The sequence below is a fragment of the Tenrec ecaudatus genome, chromosome 1, assembly GCF_050624435.1.
Source record: "Tenrec ecaudatus isolate mTenEca1 chromosome 1, mTenEca1.hap1, whole genome shotgun sequence".
In the NCBI taxonomy this organism is placed as follows: domain Eukaryota; kingdom Metazoa; phylum Chordata; class Mammalia; order Afrosoricida; family Tenrecidae; genus Tenrec; species Tenrec ecaudatus.
The window spans coordinates 130374133-130398477 of record NC_134530.1 but is presented as its reverse complement, the minus strand read 5'-3'; the positions used below and the strand labels follow the sequence as shown (position 1 = coordinate 130398477).

The 24345-nt window shown below is 40.7% G+C and overlaps 1 protein-coding gene across 1 annotated transcript in view; it reads left to right on the top strand.

Annotated features, from left to right (window-relative positions):
* DPYD (dihydropyrimidine dehydrogenase) overlaps positions 1-24345 on the top strand; it is a 1117227-nt gene that overhangs the window by 684385 nt on the left and 408497 nt on the right. The window contains exon 15 of the mRNA XM_075558725.1: positions 17808-17876. Within this exon, the coding sequence (XP_075414840.1) occupies positions 17808-17876 (69 nt within the window). The remainder of the gene's footprint in view (positions 1-17807; positions 17877-24345) is intronic.

The following is a 24345-nucleotide window of genomic DNA, read 5'->3' as shown; positions in this document are numbered from 1 at the left end:
TCAACTAAAAGGTTCCCAAATTCAGGTGAGGAATGAATGAGATAATGTAGATGAAAGTGTGTTTTAAATTATAAATGTAGAAACAAAAACAATTACTTGTTGACAGCATATGTACTTTATAAAATTTAAGGGCTTCTCTCCTACCCTTATCTGTCTTTCTCATTTGCTCTCAAGAGAGTAAAAGAATGCATGCATTTGGATATTTTGATTGATAATACAAATGTACAATACTTGTGTCAAAAAAGATTATGTGATGAAGCGGTGACAACAGGATAAGGTGATGCATATCCCACTCTACAACCTTTTTTCTGATTCTGACACCAACTCTTCCTCCCACTGTTCTCTCTACTTTCCAACTGGGTTTGCTAGTTCAGTATAATGACGACACAGAGCTCACAGACAATATGTGTTAGTCTGGGTAGACTAGAGAAACAAACTCATGGACACTGATATGTGTATAGGAAAGTGCTTTATATACAAGAGCAATTGGATATTTAGAAAGCATCCCAGCCCATTCCAGATCTATTGCAATAAGTCTGATATTAGCCCATATGTCCGAAACCAATCTATAAAGTCCTCTTCAGACTCACGAAACACATGCAATGATGCCAAATGCAGGAAGACGACAGGCCAGTGGGTGGGAAGTCTTGTGGATCCAGTGATGTTGTAAGCAGGGGTCTCCACATGGTTTCTCCAGGTACAGGGCTCTGGCTGCATCAGGATTGGTCCATGTGACTTCTCCTCAGGGATGTCTCACAGGGAGCGATCAGAAAGAGAGTGCGTCTTCCACCTTCAAGGAGGAAATCCAGGAATTCCCAGAATTCTCAGGAAAAGGCCAGGCCCACACAGAGGCTTCATTGGCTATGATTGACAGACCAGACTCCACCCCTTCACTCTTAATCCTCTCAAGTCCCAAATTGACACCAGATTATGTAACTACCATGCAATACATAGGGTCGCGGGGTTTATTAAGGAATGTAACAGGTTACAAAAACTAAGGATACAATTATTCAGACAGAACAATCTTTTCTCAGCTGAGCTCTCTGGTCCTCTCCCAACCACAGGGCCCATTTGCTTCTGACCTGCTTCTGCCGTGTTACAAAACTCTTTGAGGGCAACCAATAAATAACCAAACAGCGCACCATTCTTGCAGAAGTCTCTGCCCAAAGGTGTGCAGTTCTAGCTCCATGGGTCAGCAAACGTAGTGCATAGAAGTACTCCATTCTGCAAGCCAGCCTCCTAGCTGAAGGCACTCAGGTTTACTTGCTCAGTGAGTCTTATACTCTGGGTCCTGGTTCTGTTGCTGCTCCTATGCCATCCTTGGGCTCCACAGCTGCCTCCTGGATCAAGAAAGTTCAATGTGCAAAGATCTTAGAATCCAAAAGACCCGTCCCACTCCTGGTAGTAAAGTCCTCCACTTCCCACTTCTAACAAGATTCATTTTATACCCCACCATATGACAATTGAAATTAAACCTATTAATAAGCACTCACAACCAAATCCTATCAAGGTTCCCCCCTTTCTCATACCCAGACCCAATAGGAGACAGTTGTTTGTGGAAGTTACACACAGAAAATAGCTAGAAGAGCCACAGAAAATAATTAATTGCATTTTAACTTGGAATTAATTTCTTTAGCTACTGATTTTTTTAAATTAGGAAAATTTAATTTAATGTGAGTTATTTTTAAGGGCCTTGATTTTTAAAAGGCCGTCTGTTAAAAATCATGTAAATGACCATCAATTACAGTATAAAAATGTTATGACAGAGTATTTCACGGGATACTCTGAGTACTAAAGAAGTGTCTAATCTAGCCAAGGAAGGCTGGGAATCAGGGAAGACTTTCTGGAGAAGGTGATGTCCAAAGAAAGAGTATGGATTTTCTGGAAAGCATACTATAAAATGCAAAGCCAGATGCACTTCTGGACTCCCAGAAATAGAAACAAACCTTAACCATCTAATGAATTGCAACTCCTACTCATTCTATAAGACAGAATAGAATGGCCTTGATGCAAAAAAAAAAAAAAAAAGCTCTCCACTCAGTAAAAATCTTTGTTTTAACCCTTTGCCAAATGTAAATTGATTCCAACCTGTGTACCTGACTCCATTACTCGAAGTGTGAGCATCCTTCTTTCCCCTGAAGTCATTCAGCTTCACCTACTTGAGATTTCAGTATACGGTTTAGCATTCATATGCCTTTACTGCTCTTGCTCGTTCTATCTTAGAGACCCTTCCATTTTCTTTATAATACTTTTTGTATTTTCTTTTATTTTTTTAGTAATACTTTTATTGACTTATCTTACACAACCCAATATATCCACTCACACACAAATCTCTGTTGTTCCGCCCCATCGAGTGGAGTTACACAATCCCCAGTGCTATCAGCTCCCATCCCCTTCCCTCTCTCTTCTGATGGATACTTAGCCTTCACGAGGAGGCGTGGTGCAGAGGGGGGTAAACACTCAGCTGCTAGCTGCTTGGTTGGTGGTTTGAACTCACCAGTGGCTCCAGAGGAGAAGAGTGGGTCAGGTCTTGAAAGAAGTCCACAGGGAAAAGAAACCACAGGAGGAGTTCCCCCCTCCCCTACAGGGTCATTATGCGACAGAGTGAACTCAATGACAGTGCCTTTGGTTGTGGTTGTTTGGTTCCTGGGACCGTGTTGGGCTAACTGCCAGGTTGGCAGTTCAAAATCAAGTGGGAGAACGATGAGAACAGCTGCTTCTGTGAGGATGTGCTGTCTTGGGATCCCTAGACAGGGCAGTTATGAGCCAAAATTAACTGGATGGCGCTAAGTTTGGTTTTATTAATTAAGAATCTGATTAAGAATCACATTTCCACGGCACCTTCACTGATGCACAGTGTTAGGATCAATCACTTTTTCTTTATACTCTCAATATATCCTGGTGACTAGAGGCATAATAATTTTTGTATCAATCTATCAATCCTAACCTTCCACCCTCTAATAAATTTCCACTCGCAGTAACCCTACAGGACAAATGTAAAATGTTCTCTAGGGTTCCTGAGCCTGTAACTTGTTATCCAAACAAATTGTCTCCTCTTTCCCCTGTGTCACTGCAACTCTGATGTTCAAATTACTGTCCTTTGAGTAACAGTTCATTTCGTAACGTACTGTGTCATCATGGCCCCTTGTCAATTTGCATAGTTTTCTTTTATTATACCACATGGGATTAGCGCACAGGGATGATTCCATGTCATTCCAAATAAAGGAATTAAACATATGGTCAAAATGCAGAATGCATGCTTACATTCATGGAGCAAAGTAATTCAATGTGGTTGGAGAAAAAGTCGCATGGCAGACCTGCATACCATGATGGAGAGTTCAGTTTCTTTCTAAATTAGATTTTAATCTAATTAGATTTTTCCTAAATTAGATTAGAAGTGTGGTGTAATCAGATTTTTCATTTTAGAAGATTCTGACAGCACAGATTGAAATAAAAAATGGGGAGACTGGTTAGGAAGCTACCGCTGTAATCTAGCAGAGCAACAGGAAGGACTTTAGCAAAGAAAGTCATGCTGAAGGGCCATGGCCACTGCAAGTGCTGAGGAAGTCTAGTAGAGTAGCACTTCTCTGATTTTCCTGCACATTAAAATTGCTCCATCTAAAGCAACATGGAATTCTTTAGGCTTTTTAATTATTATTTCTTCTTCCTGTCTCCATCATTCATCCTTCCTTCCTTCCCATCTTCTCCTCCTCCTTCTCCTCCTCCACTTCCTCCTTATCCCTTCTCCTTCTCTCTCTTTCTTGCTCTTGTTTTAACTTTCCAGGTAATTTCAATGCTCAGAGAAATGTGAAACATAGTAAACTAAATTGTATTTGGCGAATAGTTTAATGAGTAATGAAAAAGAGCTGAAGAAAGGAAATGATCTAGTTTTCTAACAGGATAAAAGGATTGAACATAAACATATTTGAGGTGGAAAAGTAAGCAAATTTACTTAATTTAGTCAGTTCAGTGCTATAGACTTGGTCCCCACACACAGAGAGCACCCATACAAGAGCAGGAAACAGTGCCCAGCTCTCTGTCATCCTCACAATTGTCACCATGTGTGAGTTCACCGTTGATGCCACCGTATCCATCTGGCTCCTTGAGGGATTTTTTTTTTGGACTGAGGATCTTTTATACTCTTAATTTTTTATTCATTATTCTTCAACATCTCTATAAGTCTGCTTCCTTCCTTATTGTCCAGCTTTTAAGACATGGGGAGATTAGAAATAACATGACTTCTTTCAGGGGCTCATGGCCCTCACAGTGACTACTTTGCTCTTTAACACTTTCAAAAGGGCTTGTGCAACAGACTTGCACAGTGCGAGGCAACACGTGACTCCGTGGTGATACTGATATGAGTGTGCACCATCAATCCAAGTGACATGACATCCTTGGCCAAGTCAGTATTTTCTCCCTTTATCTTGATGTGGCCAACTGGTTTGGTTGTTAGGATTTTTGCTTTCTTTATGTGAAGATATAATTCATACTGAAATTTTTAGTTTTTGTTTTAGTCTTATTCAGTAAGTGCTTTAAGTCTTCTTCACTTTTAGCAAGTAAGGTTTTTGTTATCTGTATATTGCAGAGTGTTTGCTTTTCTTCAATCCCAATGTACTTCTTCTACTGTCAAATATCGTGGGTTATTTGCCTAGCATACAGATTGAATTAAGAATGATGAAAAAGCATGACTGTGTTTTATTGACTGTGCAATTACATGTAATTTTTGTAGATCAGAACAAATTATGAATAACATTGTGAAATTTAAGGATTCTAGACGATTTAGTTCTGGAACAATTAGCTCATGTTGAACCTGTACATAGAGCAGCAACAGCTGTTTGAACAGGACCAGAGAATACCATGTAATTTAAAACCAGAAAAGGTATTTGTCAGGCTTATATCCTTCCACATACTTATTCAATCTATATCCTGAACAAATAATCCAGAAACAAATTTAGGGTGGTTTGAAGAATTCAATTTAGATCTTAGACATAATTGGGTATGCCATTCTTGGACTTAGAAGAAAGATGTGAATTGGTAGTGCAACAATATAATTTGAAATTTTGTGAAGGTTGTGTCTCAATGACATGTATGAAATAAGACTAAAATAGGAACATAAATAAGTCTCAGGACACCATTAATAAGAGGTCAGTAAGAGGTTAATAAGAAATAATAATAAAGACAGGAAGAAAAATAAGGAAAAGCAGCGTTTATAAAGTTTATTTGGAAAATGCTTCAAAAAGCTGGCAGTGGTCAGCAGCCTTAAGTATCAGAGATAATTCCGGTAATTATTTGGTCTTAAACGTATCTATCCATAATTTGACAAGGCCACTGGTGACTTCAGGGAATTTAGCTCTGAGATGCAGCAGAGACAAAGATCAGTTAAGACTACAGCGAGGAGAGATCAAGCCCCCACGTCAGCAAGCCCACTGTCATCGAGCCAATGCCAGCTTATGGTAACTCTGAGGCCAGAGGAGAACCGCGCCTTCAGGTTTCTGAGACTAAATGTTTCCCGAAGCAGGTAGCCTTTCATTCTCCCTTGGGACAACTGGTGGGTCTGAAGCACTGACACTTTCACGAGCAGCCTGATGCTCAGCCCGTGACTCTTTCAGGAGTCCCCTCGAGGGAGGGAAATGTAGCAGTTACTGAAGTCTGTGGCGTCGTCTGTAAGAAACCAAAACCAAACTGACTGCCAAAGAGTCCATTCCAACTCAGAGGGACCCCATAGGACGAGGTATAACTGCACCATGGGTGTCTGAGCCTGTAACTCTTTAGGGGAGTAGAGAGCCTCATTTTCCTGCCGGCTGATGGTTTCAAATGGCTGACCTCATGGATCACAGCCCAACTTGTAACGACTCCTTCCCCAGGACGATGGAGTCGTCTCCAGTCAAAGCTTTATTCCGATGCTGACAGAAAATGCCTTTTCTGTTTAATGGAAACTATTAAGAAAATGAACGTTTGTGTATATTATGACTTTTCCAGATTAAGGAGTTATAAAATGTAGGCATGTGTGGGTCCTAAAATTAAAGAATAAAATGATGAATTTTGGAATAATATTTTTAAAAATCTGTAAGAATACTATTCTTATTTACAACCATTACACCAGTAATTGAGCAAATGAAATTAGAACTATATATGTTTCACTCTTAATTTCATACTCTGTGTGTACATTTCAGAAAAGCTGTACCAACTTCATTTTAATGATATTGGTTCTAAAGTAGAAAGTGTATTTACAATACAAATGTTATGGAGTTAATTAATATTTAATTAACTTATTCCTGCCTTTAATTTTCTTTGAAGACTGCATGTCCCAGGATATATTTTCCCCTTCATATAATCCAGGAATATTGGAAATGGTTTTGTTAAACTACTTGACAAAACATATCTCTGCTACTTGTAATTTACAGTCATTCATTTTTGTAACTTTGAAGTTTTCCCCTGACAGAAGTATACGTTGTTTTAAAGATGACTTGTTGACTAGATTTCAAATATAATTCACAATATGGTTACAGAACACAAAACTGTGCTGTTAATGTGTGTGTGGTGATGTGGTGTGTGGTGTATATCTCTCTTTTAAATAATATTCACTGTGGTTTGGGTGAAAATTTACATAGCAAGCTAGGTGCCCACTTGAAAACATCCACACAAACTGTTTAGTGATATTAGTTACAATTATTATCATATGATGGATGCTATGTAATTATAATCAGTGTATCCCTTTTCCAGTACTCTGGTTTCCCAAATCGTTTACCTTCTCGTCTTTGCTTTCGAGTAATTATTGAGTTTTGCTCTAACACAGATGTTTTTAAGAGGGCACCAATTTCAGGCTAACAGCCTTTATTTTGTGTGCCACTGTGCTATTTGAGCAAATGGTCACCAGAAAGGGTCAGTTCTACCTTTGAAGAGGCAATAGCCCCATCAGAGGCAATAGGCTCAGGGAGTCTTCTGCTCTCTGCTATTCCATGGTATCTGTCTGACTTCATTGAGTTTAGTTAGAATTTGACTTCTTCCCTACATATTTATTTCTTTTGATATAGTTGATTATTTAAAAGAAATAAGAAGAAGTAGACTACTTAAAGGTAGCAAGAAAGCTACAGGAGGCCACAATGGCTTCCTGTGGCTACGCGTCTCCACACCAGCTCAAGATGAATGGCTGCCAGGCAGAGGTCAAGCATGCCTCCACCCTCCATCCCCCATCCTTCTTTCTCCCTCTCTCGACACTCATTGTCCCTCCCACTGCACACCACTTCTCTTCTAGGTTGGGTAATCTATTGCAATGACCACACACAGAACTCACAGATATCCCTCTTGATTATAGGAGTATATTAAGGAAGATAAGAGGTTACCATAAACTATTAAGGATCATAAACTATTAAGGATACTCTCTTTGGTCCACAGCAGTACTTTTGCTCAGGGAGCAGCCAAGTCTCTCTGGTCCTTAGCCTCTCGTCTGCAAGGTGTCTTGGCCTCTGCCTTCATCCATGAGTCAGGATACCCTCTCATTGCTCTACCTCACTGTCTCACAGCCTAGTGGTCTCTGATCTCAGCTTTGTGTCTCCTCTGTGTGGTGCCTTTGGACTTGGCATGTCATGGTGTCTGCTGCGTCTACAAGTTCAAGCAGGGATCTCAAAAGGAAGGTGGTGAATAGCACTGGAGGATATATATGATTTCGTCTGTTTTCCCTTTTGTCCCAGGTGTCAGGCATGCCTCCATGCTGTGTCCATCTTTATCTATTTTGTCACCGATCATTCCCCCGTGCCAGTCATTCTGTTTCTATGCTGTGTTAGACAGTTCTTTGCAATGGCCACTCAGAATTCACAGACAATCCTCACAGTTTATTAGGGAAGCCAACAGGTTACCAGTCCAGATAAGCCAACACGAAGCATCCAGGAAGTCATTGGTTTCCTCAGCCAGTAGCCAAGTTCTCTCCAGTTCTGTCTCTTAGCCAAATGGTAGCTAAATCCCTCTTTGGGTCTCAATCTGTCAGCCATATGCTAGCCAAGTCTCTCTGATCCGCAGTCTCTCAGCTACCTGGGCCCTTGGTCTTTGGCTCCATCAGCCGGGAAATCATCCCACCTGTCCCTCGGTTTCACAGTTCCATAGCCTCATGCCAGATGCAGAGGAGGTACCCCATCATCCTGATGGTGCTCCTCTGAGCCTCTGGGCCAGACCTCGGGTGAATCCGGTCGTGATGGCCACTGACGCTTCACACAGATCACAGACACGTTCCTCCACAGTCCTTGGGCGTTCTCGTTTTACTCTGCTTCAAGGACGTCTCATCCATACAGTCAGAGGATTGTAACATTCATGACCAATTGCTTCTATTAGAGTCACACACATTCTGCCCACTCCTTTGGTGGAAGTTACAGAGACTTGGGTAGAAGAGCCAAATTAAACAAAGATTCACTCCATCCAATTTATGCTTCATTGGTAGTTCCTCTTCCTGGATGGTCCTCGGCACTCTCTCTGTTCTTGCTTCTCAACTGGCCCTCTTACACACAAGGGTCCCTAGGTGACCAGACGTCCCACTTTTGGCAGGACAGTCCTGATTTTTAACAATTTTTCCCATGTCCCGCGGCGTTTTAAAGAAGTCCCAATTTTTGGAAAGAATGCATGACAAGCTAGGGTACACGGTTTTAGGCTGCCATGTGGCTATTTCGCCAGGATATGGGTTTTATCAATGGTGTCCCACTGGTGTCCCGCTTACCAATGTTAAAATCTAGTGTTTCACAGTCTATTTGCTGGTCCCACCAGTCACTTGGTGGGAGTTATTTTTAAAGGAGTAGGAGAGCCATACATAAGAGGTTTCACTTCCCCACAAATAAGAAGTTCTTTCAAAAAGTGACATTTTCAGTTTTTCATGTATTAATCATCAAGATTCTGTTGTGAGCAATGGAAACCTACTGTAACCTTGGATTTTCTTTCACGAAAATTGGTGTTTGTTCATTCATTCTTTCATTTATCCACATGAGCAGACATATTAGTGGTGTGCCTGGCTTGAAAGGCGTCTGCAATGTGGGCCTCTCAGCATATGTGTCTCCACATTGATGTTTCTGCTTCCTATTTAAGTAGTGCAGCTAGCTTTCTGGGAAAGAGGTGTAAGGGGTGAGTGGTGACCACTGACTCTGAACACACTCAGTTCTCATTTGAAGTTCAGGAAGAGCAACAGCTTTGGCTTTTCAGATCTAGGGAAGGACTGTGATGGGAACAGAGTAATGGATCACTCCGAGTTGAGCCCTCTCCCCCACAAACACGCTGTCATGGAATCAATTCTGACGCATTCTCCCTCACTGGCCACCAGGTTAATTCTGACTCATAGCAACCCTTTTAAGGCTTCTGAAGCTGTAAGTTTTATGGGCACAGAAAGACTCATCTTTCTTCCTCAGAGTGACTGGTGGGCTTGAACTTGCACACTTGTAGTTAGCAGCCTAGAGTTTACACAACAGCACCACCAGGGTGCCTTTGTTCCAACTGTTTTTGGCAAGACTGTGGAGGGTGCCCAGCCCCGCCCCAGTGAAAAGGAAAACTGCTCAGATAATTCCATTAGTACATGCTCCAGCTTAGCACAATCTCTCTCCCACCCCAGCTCCCCTCGTCATTGGGTTGTGTGGCGTTGAGTAGACGCTGACTCACATAGATCCTATGGGGCAGACAAGAACGAGCTATAATTTTGATAGAAGCAGATTGTCAGGTCTTTGCTCTCACAGAGCAGTTTGTGGTTTGAACTGCCAACCTTTTGGTTAACAGCCTAGTGCTAACTCTATGGCAAGGTCTCCAATGTGCTATTTTGTCACAGCATCCACGTGCATTTGATGGCCCTGAGGTGCTTGGTGTCCAGGAAAATGATCTTGGTGCTATTTATTTCTCTTCATCAAGTTCAACTATAGCTTCTCACGAGCTTCAGGAACCTGGAGACCTAATGATGATTGTAATCAGACCAGGCACAATCAATATATATTTGAAACAAACAGCTTTATCAAAATCAAAAGTGCCATTTGGAAAAAAGGGACCGGGCTAGTCACTAGTGATGAGCGCATATCATAGCCTACTGTCAGTGCTAGTAAGTCTTACGTATCTGTCAATGCCTGTCTTTAGTCAGTCCTTCTGCCCCGCTGGATTCTGCTCACCAGAAAGATCTTCTCTATTGTTTTCCATGATATCATGAGAAAGAGGTGTCAGCTGTGTCTGTACTAATGTAGCAGCCCCTTCACATTTAGGATCTCACGGCATGGTGGCTTATGCATTGGGCTGCTGGCTGCAAGGTCAGCAGTTTGAAACCACCAGCAGTCTGTGGGAGAAAGATGCGGCTTTCTACTCACGTAAAAGTTACAGTCTTAGAAACACCCAGAGATAGTTCTAGTTTGTGTGAAAGGGTCAGAGTTGACTTGATGGCAGTGAGTTTGGGTTTTTGGTTTGTTTTTCCTTCATCTTTATATTAAGGAGCCTGTTGGTGCTATCGGGTCAGCAATGGATCCAAATCCAAGGTTGTGGTTCAAACTCGCCAACCACTCTATGGGGAGGAGATGAAGCCTTTGCTCCCTTGAAAGACTCTCACCGCCTAAGAACCCTGCCTGGGGAGCAGTCCTACTCTGCCCTCCATGCTCACTGAGTCTGGATCAGTTCTCTGCCAGTGTCTTGGTTTTGATATTTATATTTTTACAAGCAGTCCTGGTGGTAGAGTCAGTTAAGTGTTGCTCCCGGAATGATTTACCCTGTGGAGTAATTCTACTCAGTCTCATAGGATCACTAGGAACCAGAATTGACTCAAGGGTAGTGGGTTTCATAAATCTCCATGGATGTGAATTTTAGGATTATTTTGCTATACTTATTTAAGAAGCCCTAGTCACATAGCAGTTATGTGTTGGCCTGCTAACTGCAAGGTCAGCAGTTTGAAACTACCAGCCGCTCTTCAGGAGAAAGATGGGACTCTTTACTCCCATGAAGAGTTACAGTCTTGGTCCAATAGGACCACTGGGAGTAGGCATCAACTGGATGGCAGTGAGTTCATTTGTATTGGTAGTGACTCTTAACCTGGTGGTTATATTATTTATTATTATTACTTTCTTTTCACTCTTGGTTTTAGGATCTTACTCTGCTCTTAAATTCTGCATTGAGACAACTGAAGACAATAGGAATCTGCCCCTCACCCTTAGATGTAACCCTGTTTTCCCCTTAAAATTATGTTCAAATGATCTTTTTTCCATGGCAGAGGATCCACTTGGAGGATGTTTTAATTCTAGAAGATTCAGTGTTGTTTTTGCTCCTAGATATTATTCCTCCTGGTCCAGTTTCCAAGTGGGGCAAGGACAAAATGTTTGGTGAAGTACACTGGAGCTGTGGTGGCTAGTGGGTGATAGGAATTGGGCTGATAACTGCAAGATCTGTGGTTCCAACCTACCCGCCACTCTTCTGGAGAAAGGCGAGGCTTTCATCTCCTGTAAAGCCTGATAGTTTTTCAAACCCAGAGGGACAGTGCTATTCTGCCATGTCTATGATAAAGATTCAACTCTGTGACAATGAGTTTCAAGGTCCTGGATCGATTGGCAAGGGTAAAATAGGCCTTTCCCATTAGGGGCTCTTTTCTGCTTTGAAATTGGTCTGCTTCAATATGCCTTTTCACTTTTTTTTATCCCAGTTTACAGAAAAGTCCATGGAACACTCTTTTCCAAATTACCGAAAGTTGCGGCTTCACGGGTTGAGTCTTTAAGCAAAAACTATTATGCATTAAGTTTCCTCTTTTATTCGTCACTGAAGGTCTCTGGGTGGAAAAACTTTGCACTGATCTGTTGGTGCAAAGGATCCAGTCTGCCCACTGTGACATGGAGTTTGCAGCCAAGAAAAGCTGTGGAACACCGTCCTGCTCCAATGCCCATGGGACCACCCTGAGCCAGAACCAACTGTCCAGCATTTTTTCCTTTGAATTTATTATTTAGAATTTTCCTTCCCTCTCTTTATTCTTCACTATGAGAGGAAGCATCATTCTTTCATTCTATTGTTTGCATCTCCAACCAGTTGATCCCCCGCCCCATCACTGTAACATAATTTGTTCCATGTGGACTCTATTGTAACAGAATCTATTGCTCCGTTCAGTATCCTTCTTCCTGATCATGGTTATTCCTTTATGTGCCAAATGCTGTAATATATTAACATGCACTGAGAATCCAACTTCTAAATCATTTGCTTCCTCCATCTGAATAGTGCTCTCTCGTTGACTAGTCCTGACCTAATACCGGGTCCTCTATTCCATCCACAAGACCAACCAACAGTTTAGCTAATATTACTCTCCACTCTCGACTCTAGAGAGCAGAGGACTCTCCACTGTAACTCCTGTAATAATTAATAGGGAGCAGTTTTCACCAGTAGCCTATGCCCCCCATCCCCCCCCCCCCGTAATGCATGGAGTTCATTTCTTAAAACAATGAACTAATAAATCAACTTGCATCTCTGCTCTGAAGCCACAAGTGACCTCCTTCATTTACCTGTACATTTATTTCTTTATTCAGTTTTTCCTCTTTTTGCCTCTGCTGGCTAGTGTATGTAAAGTGGTGAGTGATGCAGAACCGTCTGAAGACTACAGATTGAGTAGTCCCCCAAGAGGGGTAAGAAAGAGACAACCAATCAACGTCAAGAAGATGCTTTACCTTCTGGTTTCCATACTCTTCCCAATATGATCCCAACTTACTTTCCTCCAAGGGCGAATGATCTATATGGTAATTTGGAAGCAGGCCGCACTATGCAGCATCTGTGTATCACACATCAGACCCGCATGGTTAGATATCTCCCCTGTTTGGAAGGTGGTAGCTGTTTAACAATATTGACTTTAAACACTAGTAAAGCAGCCTGGTGGTGTAGTGATTATGTGTTGGGCTGTGATCCACATGGACTGTAGTTTGAAACCACCGGAAACTCTGTGTGAGAAAGACTGGGCTTTCTCCTCCTGTACACAGTTGCAGTCTCAAAAGTGCACGGGGCCTTGCTATCAATCAGCATTGGCTTGATGGAGGTGCGTTTGGCTTGGTTTGGAAGTAGAGCTGCAGTCACAGCACAGAACGGGAGCACAGAGAGGAAACTGAGGGGCAGACCTCAAGTGGCTTTATATTTTTTTCTAACCCCAAAGACTACTTTCTATTATATTAATTTTTGTACTAATAAAGGCTTTGTCCTATGTTATACTAGAAAGAGAAGCTACTTGAAGCAAGATACTCACAAAAGCTTTTTAGAAAGCACAAAGAATGGCCTTGTGAGTAAACACTGTTTACTGGATAAATACAAAAACTTTAGTTAAAATATTTTTTGTTATTATTGAGAGCGGAAATGCATAGCCTCTCTTTTCTGATATGGAAATGATACCTGATAATAATTAGTCAAAAATCTACAGTTTCATTTGTAACTCTTTGCTTAAGGTTAGCCTTAAAATATTCTGTCTCTTAGCATGCTATATCCTCTTTCGTCTTAGGGATGTTATTGTCAATGACTGATTTTCACAATATATCTTTTGAGTTGTGCCAACTTGGCCGATAAACACATGTAGGGTTGATTGAAGGCCAGAGAGATAAATGGCTAGGTGAGTCTCGCCTTTTGAGTTCTCAGGTCTCTTGCTTTCTAATGGTTGGACCAGGGTGCAGCTGCCCTAGCCAGTTCCCTGCTCCAGCTGGAAAGACTCATTTCCTGCAAAATATCCCCAAGGAGAAGTCACATGGACTTACCCCGATGCAGCCTTGGGTGCTGGAGCAGCTGCGTAGAGACCCCTGTCAGTGCTGAGATGCTTACATGTTCACTGATTTGCCTTTCCTCCTGCAGTCAGCATCATTGCATGTGTTTAGTGAGATGGAGGAGGACTTTATAGATTGGTGTTAGACATATGGGTTACTGCTGGACTTGTGGGCTTGGGCAGCACTGGGTTGGGATGTTTTCTTGATGCACACTTATCTTTTTTATAAAACTCTCTTTTATACATGAGTTTCTGTGGATTTGTTTCTCTAAAGTACACAGAGTAACACACCTTTGTTTCCCTAGACATATATTAAAAAGTGTCGTATGGTGGGTGGGAATATGATGGCTTTTAGTGAAATCTAGGATTGTATTCTACGATGTAAGGTATAGTACAAAATGTGCCTTACTTTCATGGATTTCAAATGGAATTTTTATTATTACCATAGTTTACTAAATTTATGTATAATTATATTAATATTACGTATAGCATTATAAATAATTTAAAATAATAATAACAGCATTATTTTATTACCATAATAAAATATTTAAAGGCTATGAGATTGAAGCTCAAAGAGTTTATGCTATTCCATCATCACCCTCAGCTCCTTGAGGGTTACCTAGAGAAAACGAAGCTATATTATGGCAGGCAGATGAGCACTAAAATCCATGATTGACAAAAATTCTAGTTCTATGTCATAAATAACACACAATCTCAAAACTGGAAACACCTACTTGTCTGTGCCGAGCAGTATGGACGACAGCCATGCTGGTCAACCAATTGGGAGAAATCCGTAGTTGTGCTCATTCCAAAGAAAACTGATCAACAGCATGGAGATATCACAAGAAGTAAAATGTTACTGGAAATAATTCACAGATGGTTGCCGAAGTACATGGATGGGAAACTGCCAGAAATTCAAGCCAGATTCCAAAGTAGGTGAGAAGGGAGCGCTTTCATTCCTGGTGTCACCTGGCTCTTGGCTGACGCAGAGAATAGCAGGCAAAAGTCACCTGTGCTCTATCGACTGTGAAAAGACATCCACATGTGTGGATTATAACAAATTACAGGCAATATTTCAAAGAGCGGACATTCCATCGTACTTTGTTGCTTGTGTTCTTGAGGAGCTTGCACAGAGAGCGATGGGTTACTGCGTGCTTTAAAACCAGGAAAGGTGTTTGTCCGGGTGGTGTCCCTTCACCGCACTTACATAACCAGAGCATGAAACATCTGAGAAACTGGACTGTCTGAAGAAGAGCTCAGCATTAGGATTGGAGCGAAGCTCACTAAGAGCCTGCAATCCACAGACGATGCAACCTTGTTTGCTGGAAGCCAAAGGCCTTGAAGCACTTGCTGAAGAAGCGCAAAGACTAGCTTTCTGCATGAATTCCACCTTAGCATAATGAAAGCCAGACTCTTCACAACTGGATCAGTAGGGGTGATCAATCTAAACAGAGAAAATATTGAAGTAGTCAATGATTTCATTTCACTTGGATCCATAATCAATACCTCACTAGAGAAGTAGCAGTCATGAAATCAAATGAGCAATGAGCTATCTGGCAAATACACTGGAAAGGGTCTCCTTAGCATGTTAGTCAGTCGAGACGGCACTTTGAAGACTATGGTGAACCGGAACCAAGCCATGGTATTTTTAATGATCGCATATGCATGCAAAGGCCGGACAATGAATAAAGAAGAAAGACAAACATTAGTGCCTTTGAATTGTGGTGACTGTGAAGACTGTCAAACATGCCACAGCACACCGGGAGAAGGAACCCACTGTCGTCAAAGAAGGACGAGAGGCATGCTCCTTGGAGGTGAGGGTGGCAAGACTTCCTGGCTCCAGTCTCCGGAGAAAGACGTCGCGCTTGGTAAGGAAGGGAGTCTGTGGGAAGGAGGGAAGCCCTCAGGGAGGATGGTTGGCACACGAGCCGGAAGAGTGAGTGCAAACGTAACACAGACCGTGAAGATGAAGATGGCGCAAGACTGGTCAGTGTTTTGTTCTCTTGTACTTTCGGTCACGAAGAGTGGGAACCAATTTATCGGCGTCAAACAATAACAATAAAAAATTCACTGCCATGTAATGAGCCCTTCCTTAGAAACATTGAGAAAGCATTTTAATTCTCTTGGACTCCAGGCCTAGTAAGCAACCTTAGTAAAACGGCTTTGCCTTGGGCAATGGGTCCCATCAAGAATTATCTGTGTAATCAGAACCTTCAAGATCATAACAGAAGCTGCGTTTTAGGGTAAATTTTCATTATATTGTTTTGTTAACATTTGTTTCTGTGACTCGGTGACAATGTTGATGGATGGAGTCTGAAGTCTCTGGAAGTTTTCTCATCGCCCAGTCTTATTTGACTCTCGAGTAGAAATGCAAGCAACCCTGGGGCACAGTGAGATATGTTGTGACTGAATGTAATGCTGATTTGTTTCTGTTCCATCATTTGAAACATTTTGGCTATACCAATAATCATTTATCTATAGCAACATGTAATTGTGGCATCAGTTTACACGTACAGCAATGCGTGTATTCCCATCCCAGCTCTCTGAGCTCGGTGATGTCAGTAGTGCTACATTCTTTTTAAGAAGGAGCAAACAGAGGATAAAAAAGCGTGAGTGCTCATGCACTGAGAGGGAGTAAATGATAAAGCCTCTGACATCAATATGAAGCCCCAGACATCTTCCCCTCTTGCACTGTAATATCCTCTTCTTTGCTAATAATTTATCTTAAAAAAACATTTTGTTAGGACCTCTTACAGCTCTTATAACATTCCATAATCAATTGCATCAAGCATATTTGTATATCGGTTGCCATTATAATTTTCTAAACACTTCCTTGCTATTTGAACCCGTGGTATCAACTCTTTTTTCTCTCCCTTCCCCCCACCCTGATAAATTATAAATTATTTTTATTTTCATAACTTACACCAACTACTGTCTCCCTTCACCACATTTCTGTTGTTCATCCCCTTAGGGGGAGGAGTTGGGCATTGATCATTGTGATCAGTTCCCTCACCTTCCCTCCTCCCCACACCTTGCCCCTAATCTCATGGTATCTCTACTCTCACTTCTGTTCCTGAGGAGTTTTTTCTGACCTGGAATCCATATGTCCTGAGCTCTTATCTGTACCACTGTACATGATCCTGCCTAACCAGAACTGAAAGGCAAGACTGGGGTCATGAAACAATTTTTATTGTATATTAGTGAGGATTTACATTGCAGATCATCGACTTTGCATTCAACAGATCAAATCACTAATCAAACCTGCACTACTCCACCTCCAGGGGATGTGGGTGGAGACACACCAGGTCGGCAGTTTTATGTAACCAGCTACTCCTCAGGAGAAAGATGGTGCTTTCAGTTACAGTTAACAGTGGCATTCTCTGGAACACCAAGGGCAGATCTAACCTGTCTTACCGGGTTGATGTGAATCGAAGTGGCATCGATTTGATGGCAATTAGAAATCTACTTCCACCAACTTTCCTTCCTCACGAGGGACCACCAACCTTCAGTTTACTCAAATTGATACCTACCCAGAATCCAGTCCATTCCCTCTCCCCTGCCTCCCCCTACACCACTACCTCCAACGCTTGTTCCCTTTGGTCTGAGAGATTTTATCTTGGTTTGCCTCTCACCCCTGTATCAGTGGTCTCATATAACATTTGACCTTTTGTGTTTGGCTAGTTTCACTCAGCTCAATATTCTCCAAGTTCATACGTGTCATGAGGTACTTCATGGTTTCCCACTGGTTTTCAGCAATGCATAGTATGACATCATGTGTATGTATCAGACTTTCTTTATCCATTTTCTACTGGTGGACATGTAGGCTGTTTCCATCTTCTGGAAATTCGGAGCAGTACTGTAATGAATATGGGTTTGCTTATGTCTCTTTGTGTTCTGACTCATTTCTTTAGAATGTACACCGGGCAGAGGGGTTGTGGGTTGTACTGAAGTTCCATCCCCAGTTGTTTGAGGTAGTGGCTTATTTTGTAATATATTTTACCTGCTATATTTACGCATATGTATGTATATATATGTATATATATTTGGTCAGTGGCAAAGCATCTTGAACTTATTTTCTTTCTTTGTTTTCTTCTTAAAGATTGTGATTGCTAGCATCATGTGCAGTTACAACAGAAATGACTGGATGGAGCTCTCCAAAATGGCTGAGGTAATGATTTCTTTACTACATATTTATTTTATTTCTTCTCTCCTATTTTTATTAGTTTTAAATAAAGAGCTGCCATGAAGAATAATGCAGTAGAAGTAAAATTGAATTGAAAAATGGTAACTTAAAACATTTCTATTATAATTTGTTTACCCTGTGTTTTCATTAAAATGATGGAAATGTAAATTTAAAAGGAATCTATTCTATGAAAGTGGTCCCTTGGATTTCACACACTCCCTAAAAATCCTTTCTTCTTTGAATCCATATACTCTTTATTTGCATATTAAGCAAACTGTATATTATGATGGATGCCATGATAAAATTTAATTCTACCTTTGAGAGTCTAACTTGATCTTACCTTGCCTTTAGGCAAACTAGTTTGACAGTGAGAGAAGAAATTTTGAATATAAAACTCTTGAATATTTAAAATATAAAAGGTTCATTTAATACGATTCTACTTTGAATACAGACATGAATAAAATGTTAGGACAGAATGCTCCTGAATGGAACACCAGTCAGCAGGTTTTCTATAATATAAATTGAATCTTACACAAATGCAAACAACTAACCACGTGCCTCAAATTTGTATTTCAAATAGAAAAATACAGACTTAAAATTGTACTCTTATGCCCATCATGTTGTCATGGTAAATGCTCTAGACAGACTTAGCTGGATTTCCTTGAGAACATCTTAGAAATATGAAAGACTGACTCTAGCAATATCTAGGACTTAATTGAACCTACATTATAAAATATCATTATGTTAAAAATGTGTATTGTACATTTATTTGGTTACCTTGTAACCATGGGGGTGAGGGCACATTGCTTCTGGGCTTAGAGCGGGTGAAATTAAACATGATCAGTAATTGGCTCCCTGATCTTCAGTGCTAGGTCCATTTTCTGCATGTATTTGCCTAATTGACCATGAAATCTTCCACAGAGCTGGGGTTTGGCATACGCATTTCCATTTTTAACCTGACTATGATGAATGTAATGAAAATGTTTAGTTACTAACCAAAAGTTTGGAGATTTGGACCCAGCAGGAGTAAGATATGGCTGAGGGTAGAATTTAACAATGCTGTAGATTTAACACCTTTCCAGCCAAGACATTCTGTGGTCTCTCCACATATAAGAAATGTCAATGCTAAAAAGAAAAATAGTAGGAGGAGGCAGTGCAGAAGCTATTAAGTAAAAATTCAGTTAAAAATATAATAGGTATGGTTGTGGAAACTGTCTTTCCAGGATTGACTCGATAGCAGTGGTTTTGATAACTGGCTTTATTCCTACTTATTTTTCTCTCTGAAACTTGAACTTTCAGTTACAACCCCAATATTAACCCATTGGCCTAAAATAATTTATATAACCTTAAAAATATGCCAGCCTGGAGATAGCACATGAAGAAAGTAATGTGAGGTCACCCCTCTGGAGGGCAGCGCTATCCAATGTGGTTCCATGGAGGCTCACTTGCAAGCACCTAAGAAAAGCATTGCTGAATCAGAATTTGGTTTGATTTTTATGAATATATCCTCTGAAACAAATGCAAGCAGATTTCTATATGATGGGAGAAAACAAACACACAAATGAACAAACCATTTCTCTCTCACCTTGAATTGACTGTAACTCTCACAATGACAGTATAGGGCAGAGCAGAATGCTCCCTTAGTGTTTATGAGGTTGTACACCTTTACAGGAGCAGGAAGTCTTACCTTTCTGTCTGGGACCACCTGATTTTGAATTATTGACCTTGGGATTAGCAACCTAATGCTTAACCTCTACACCAAGACCATGTATGTAGGTCATTAGGTGGCTGTGGGGAGTGGAGGAGAAGAACTTCAGATACATTCTTAAACTATAATAAGTTTAAAAAGGTACTATTTGTAAAAGTTAATGCATGCTTCTATCATACTTTGTGAGGACTATAAAGATTCCAGAGAAAACTGTATTCTGGAAATGGGGGTGTCTGAATGGAAAGTACCCATTCTCCCTAACATTGAAATGCAATTGCTTGTAATATCTTCTTATTTATTTCCCCTCCTGCCTTAAGTTTGCCATGTATTTTGAGCATCATAAACGAAAATCAGCCCCTGGAAAATTTTCCACCGCTTGGAACAATTGGTAGCATTGATTGTTAGATTCTACACATTGGTTTTGTGTGCTGGTTGTTTTTTTTTCAGTGAGGAGTAGTGTTTGGGCAATTTTGGGGAGGTGGTGGTTGTAAAATACATTTATGAATCACCTACTATGTGTAAAATCCCTGGTCAACATCACTTGGGCTACATGTTTACAATTTAATTATATACTCAGATGTATACCAAGTTAAGACATTACTGAAATCTCAAAATTTTAGTTCTGAAATAGATCTTACATCTATTTGATTGTTAAAATGGGAAGTCTCAAATAGACTAGGGTTAAAAAACTGACAGAAGCACATGACAGAAATATGTAGGGCTAATTAGATGTAAGGATTTGAGTAGTGAAGGTAAGCAGAGTAGAAAACAATCAGGGGCGATAACTGACCCAGTCCAAGATGAGAGATAGTCATTGATTATGTTCCCTGGGCTACTGTATGAACTGAAGGTAACTTTAAGAAAACCATTCCTTAAAGGGTTAAGGCTTAAAAGCACACCTAGGGACAGATAGCTTTGGGGAGGGGGGTATATTTGAGTGGATTATTTAAATCAGTGAAACCAATGAAGCACAAGTATTAGTATATATGTTGTTGCGATTAGGTGCTATCCTATCCATTTTGACTCATACTGGCCCTCTGGACAACAAAGCGGAGCATTGCCAGGTCCGGTTCATCCTCACATTTGTTCTGATGTGGGAGCTCATTGTTGGAGTTGCTGAAGGTCTTCCTCTTTTTCGTGCTCTCTGCTTTACCAAGCATGAAGTCCTTTTTCAGGGACCAGTCTCTCGATACCATGAGCAAATATTTAGATAACACCTCATCATCCTCCCTTTTCTGAAGCATTATATTTGTACTTCTTCCAAGTCACATTTGTGTTCTTCTGGAAGTTCATGGCCCTCAGTGTTCTTCATCAGCACCATAACTCAAAGGCATCATCTCCTTTGGCCTCCCATAGTCCTTGTTCAGCTGCCACGTGTATATCCGAACCTTGAATATACCATGGCTTCAGTCACGCACACCTTAGTCTTCAATGTGACATATTTGCACTTTAACACTTTCAAGAAGTATGTGCAATGGATTTGCCCAGTACAATATATCTCCGAAGTTTTTGATTTCATGATCATTGATTGTGACTCCAAGTAAAATGACATCCTTGGTGACTTGCATCTTTTCTTCCTGTATCATGTTTGCTAGTCTAGTTGTGACGATTGTGGTTTTCTTTAAATTGAGTTGTAATCCATATTAAAGGCTTCATTCGTTGACCTTCATCATGTTTTAAGCCCTCTTTGCTTTCAGAAAATAAGATTGGGTTATCTTCAAAGCTCAAATGGTTAATAAGCCTTCCTCCAATACGGATGCCACTTCGTATAGGCCACATTTGCAAATTATTTGTGCATCATGCAGCTTGATTAAGAATGATGTAGGGATACAACCCTCAAGCACAATTAAAACTGTGATACTTCCTTGTTTTGTTAGAGGTACTGTTTCTTGGTTCCTGTACAAGTTCCTTAGGAGCACAGAGAACTTTCCTGGAACTCTCATTCTTCCTAATGCTCTCCGTAGCCTGTGATGCTCCACACAGCCCAGTGATTTGGCATAGTCAATAAAACACCAGTAAGCATCTTTCTTGTATTCTCTGCTTCTAGCCAAAATCTACCTGATGTCACCAAGGATCTCCTTCCATGCTGTTGTTAGATGCCGATCAGTTCTTATTCATAATGACCCTCTGCACAGCAGAATTTAAAAAATGCCTGATTCTGCGCCATCCTCAAAATTGTTGTTATACATGAGCCCATTGCTGTAGCCAATGTATCAATCCATTCGATGAAGTCTTGCCATCTGGGCCTCTACGGAAAAATCTGTCTGTACGTCTCCCAAGACAGATCTTCGTTACATATTCTCTTCTAAATCTAGCTTGAATTTTTGGCAGCACGCTACTGCTACAGTAGAGAGTTATTTGAATTATCTTCAGCAAAATTTTATTTGCATGTGGTGTTAATGTTTGATTATGTCCACATTTCATTGGGTTAGCTTTTCTGTAATGGGCACAGACGTGGAACTCTGCCAGTCAGTTGGAGGGGTAGCTGCCTTCCATATTCTTGGCATAGACAAATGAGTGCTTCCAGCTCTGAATCAGTTTATTTAAATACGTCTGCTGGCAGCTCATCAATCCCTGGAGTTTTGAATTTTGGCAATGCTTTCACTGAAGCTTGGATTTCTTCTTTGAGTACCATTGGTTCTTAATCATATGCCACTATTTCATCGGGTGAATTTTGACCAGTTCTTTTTGATACAGTGACTGTATTCCTTCCATCTTCTTTAGATGTCCTACAGTTTTTCAATATTTTGCCCATATGATTCTATAATTTTGCAACTCAAAATTTTCTTCATTTCTTCGAAATTAAGAAGTGCTGATTATGTTCTTCCTTTTTAGGAGACACTTAGGCATTTTCCAATTTTATTTCAGTATTTTACTTTTGCTTCTTCAACTGCCCTTTCAAATTTTCTGTTCAGCCGTTTAATGCTTGTTATGTCTATTAATGTTAATTTGTCTGCACTTAAGATCAAGTTTCTATAGTCTCTTCCATTTTATTCCTACATATTCCTTTAATGAGGACCATGTGTATAGTTACCACTTATGTTGTTGGAAAAGTAGTTTGGTTTTGCGAAATATCCATCATGTAATCCTCAGCTTCATTTCTATAATCAAGGCATTAATTTATAACTACTGATCCTTCATCTTTGCTTCGGAATTTAGCATTACAACTCCACAACCAAACTTCCTGCCATCAAGTAGATTTCAACTCAAAGTGACACTATAGGAAAGAATAGAATTACCCCTTGAGTCTCTGAGGCTGTAAATCTTAACTGGAACAGAGCACCTCCTTTCTCCTAGGAACACTGACAGGTCCAATATGCTGACCTCAAGGCTAGTAACTCAAGGCATAAGCCGCTATACCCAATGTGTTAGTCCGGGTAGACAAGGGAACAAATCCAGAAACACTCATATGTGTGTAAGAGATAACTTTGTATCATATTTTTAATTGTGCATCAATAAAACATCTCAACCCCACCCAGATGAAGTCCATAATTTCTATATTAGCCCATAAATCTGATTTTAGACCATGTATTCCTTTTCAGCCTCACACAGCACATGTAATGATACCAACTGCAGGAAGATTACAGGTCGGCAGGTGGAAAGTCCTGTGGGTCCAGTGGCAGTGGAAGCATCTCCAGTGCTCTGGCTGCCTTGTCAAAAGGAATGTAAAGCAGAGAGAGGGTGTTGCCAGCCTCCAGAGGGGAAGAGAGGAAGTGCCAGAATCCTCATGAGAAGGCCATGCCCATAAGGAGAAATCATCAGGCTGTGACCTGATTGATAGGCTTGACTGTACCCCTTCGTTCTTATATATCAAGTTGACAAGAAATTATGTAACTACCACACCCAAATCACCAGTAATCACCCATGCACACATATGGCTAACATGTGTGAAAATATTCAGATTGAATAAGTTGGTAACATTTTTCAATTTTTTTTATCACTAGTGGATGAATTATAAATTTGAATAGTACTTTTTATTAATTGGAATCCCTTGCAGACCTATAGTATCCTATTACAAACAGCATTGTACTTCAAGATAGATCTGAATGTGATGAATGTGATTCCATCCTTCTTGAATTTAACATGGCAGGCACAGTAGACCATATGATTGCCAAGTTCTAAATGGTACCTACTTGTCCATTTCAGCTCCTAATGCATAGGATATTGATGTTTCCGTGTTGCATTTTACTCGTGATTTGCTAGATTAATAATGCTACAACCTAATTCATTATAGATATTTCAATCCCTTCTTCTCCTTTTGAGTTGTGCCCATAGCAAATGAAGGTCCAGAAAGCACTGTTCCATCCATGTTACTAAATCAACGCTACTTTGCAGAGACCACTTTTCCTCAGTTGCACTTTCGATGGCTTCTAGTCTCAGATGCTCGTTTTCTGGGACTATATCCTTCTATTCCCCTCTGTTGTTCATAAAAAAAAATGCAGTAAGCAATCTCTCTGAAGTGGAGAGCCTATTCTTTGTCCTTCTAGCCTGTTCTTAATTCGGCAGTGCCACTGAGAGCTGTTCCCCAGGGTGACTCTGCTTGTTTCACAAATGCAGTTGGCATCATTTACTTCATCACTGGGACACGAGAGCTACCTATGTATGACCAGCTAACAGATGAATGGTGGATAGGTATGAAGATAGAGGTCTATTTCAAAGCAATTGCTAGTCTTGTGAAGGTTAGGAAGTCCTGCATCCGCGGGTCCAACAAGAGGCTGGACGTTTCTCCAGATGCAGGCGGTAACG